The sequence below is a fragment of the Plasmopara halstedii genome (genome assembly GCF_900000015.1).
Source record: "Plasmopara halstedii genome assembly, contig: Scaffold_2006, whole genome shotgun sequence".
Classification (NCBI taxonomy): Eukaryota; Oomycota; class Peronosporomycetes; order Peronosporales; family Peronosporaceae; genus Plasmopara; species Plasmopara halstedii.
The window spans coordinates 1-1,857 of NW_020188914.1; the positions used below are offsets into that span (position 1 = coordinate 1).

Here is a 1,857-nt window from a genome sequence, read left to right on the forward strand (position 1 = left end):
TCATGGCATTCTTCATGTCGCTCAACAAGCAATATTCATTGTCACCATGATAGACTGAGCTCTTGCCAAAGCCAACCAGTGTGAGGTCAAAGCCACCACGCTGCATATCACGAACTAGAGGCAGGCTAGACACGAGAACATATTAAGTGCATAAGCTATTAATATCAAGAATATTGATTTTTACAAGGTCAAAGAACTGCACCTTCCACTGATTGAAAAAGGTTTCGCTTGTCCAAGAACCTCATTGATCGCAGCATGCAGAGCCCTGTTCCAAACAAGTATACACGTGAGATACACAATAAATTTCGTTTCGTTCTGACGCACTTATATCCAATTGAATCCAACGAGCAGGCAATGCCTTCGTAGTAATTCTTGTCAAATACCAGCTCTACTATGCCCTTGCACCTTTCACTTTCAAGCGTATACATGGAAACTGGTCCGCGCTTGCCTTCCAAGGACGAAATGTTCGTATTGAGGTCTTCTACAAAGGCGGTCATCTTGCTCACCATCTGCAAATGATACCAGGACGTTCCAGTAGATATTTCATTGAAACTTGTTAATCAGAACGCACCTCGTTCATCTCGTAAAATGGAGACAAGCGCACGTCACCGGCAATTTTGGTCCAAGGCGGACTAAATTAGTTACGAAAAAAATGTCAGAAACACTTCAATCCTCTCAATTCCTTCTGTGTCTATACATTTGATTCAATCCATTAACTGATGACTCGATTCGCGTTGGTTTCATAGTCGAAGGACACGAGAAATTGTACTCCTTTTCCTTGTCTAACGGTCCAAACTCTTTGTAAAAATACTCTTGGATTTTCGCCATAGCATCCATAGCCAATTCGAGTCCATTGATCCCCAAATTTGGCAATCCACTATGAAATAGCTTGCCTGTTGCTTTAAGCGACCATGTAATTGCTCCAGCTGTCCCAATGCAAGGTTGACTATCAGAGCAATCAATCCAAAACACAGGTCCATTCTTGATAAAATCCAATTTTCCAGATTCCATCAACGTTTCAACTCCAACCCCTTCAATCTCTCCATTTTCTTCAGAGGCAATAAGCACACACACAACTTGTGTCTTGGTTTGTATCGCTTGCTTTGCCAATTCTTTAAACAATACTACAAAACATCCAGTCATGAGAATTCCAAAAGACTCTAATAACGTAACCAACAATCTCACAAGTCAAAAGCGCTACGTGTCCAAGACAATCCGTGGTTCCACGTCCGTATAGTTTATCTCCCTCAACTGTTAAAGTAAAAGGATCTCTCTCCCAACTTTCAGGGTTTGCTGGGACAACATCCAAATGTGCGCCGACAAGCGCCAGTGTCTTGTCAGAAGACGCTGAAGATGGTGCGTACTTGATAATGACATTGCCACGTCCTGGTACAAATTCAACGCGCTCAACATGAAGTGTAGATCCAATAAAAGGTGCCAGCTCTTCCAGGACGAAATCAGAGACGAGGTTTTCAGAAGGCACGAGTCCTAGACTAGGAGCATTTTGAACTTTTTCCTATACAATTTGTAGACCAAACTTTAGAAGCGTAATAAATAACAAAACTATGATGTTTCGTACTGAGACGCTGATGAGCTTGCGCAGAAGCTCCACGTAATCCTCATCCTTGAGCGCGAGAGTTTCGAGAGTCGACATTTCTAGGATTGTCAATATTAAGTATATGTACTTATACAGATATCACAGAATGACCTTTATTTAAACGTCGTTGTGTTGTATTCTAAAAATTTGAGAAAATCTAGAACGGCTGTTTTGGACAAGTGCCAAATACTGCACAGACCAGATGAGAATTGGGTAATTACCCATGAGATGGGTGAGTATCGTACATTTCTCGTTACTCG

General features: G+C 41.7%; 1 protein-coding gene across 1 annotated transcript; it reads right to left on the reverse strand.

Moving 5' to 3' along the window:
• Nucleotides 1-180: 180 nt before the first annotated feature.
• On the reverse strand, nt 181-1,654 carry PHALS_02480 (metalloprotease family m20 m25 m40; the record flags this gene model as incomplete). Its single annotated transcript, XM_024716915.1, has 6 exons — nt 181-265; nt 325-509; nt 572-632; nt 698-1,124; nt 1,186-1,516; nt 1,580-1,654. The coding sequence occupies 6 exons, from the start codon at nt 1,652-1,654 to the stop codon at nt 181-183; spliced, it is 1,164 nt and encodes a 387-aa protein (XP_024582465.1).
• Between the last annotated feature and the right edge of the window lie 203 nt (nt 1,655-1,857).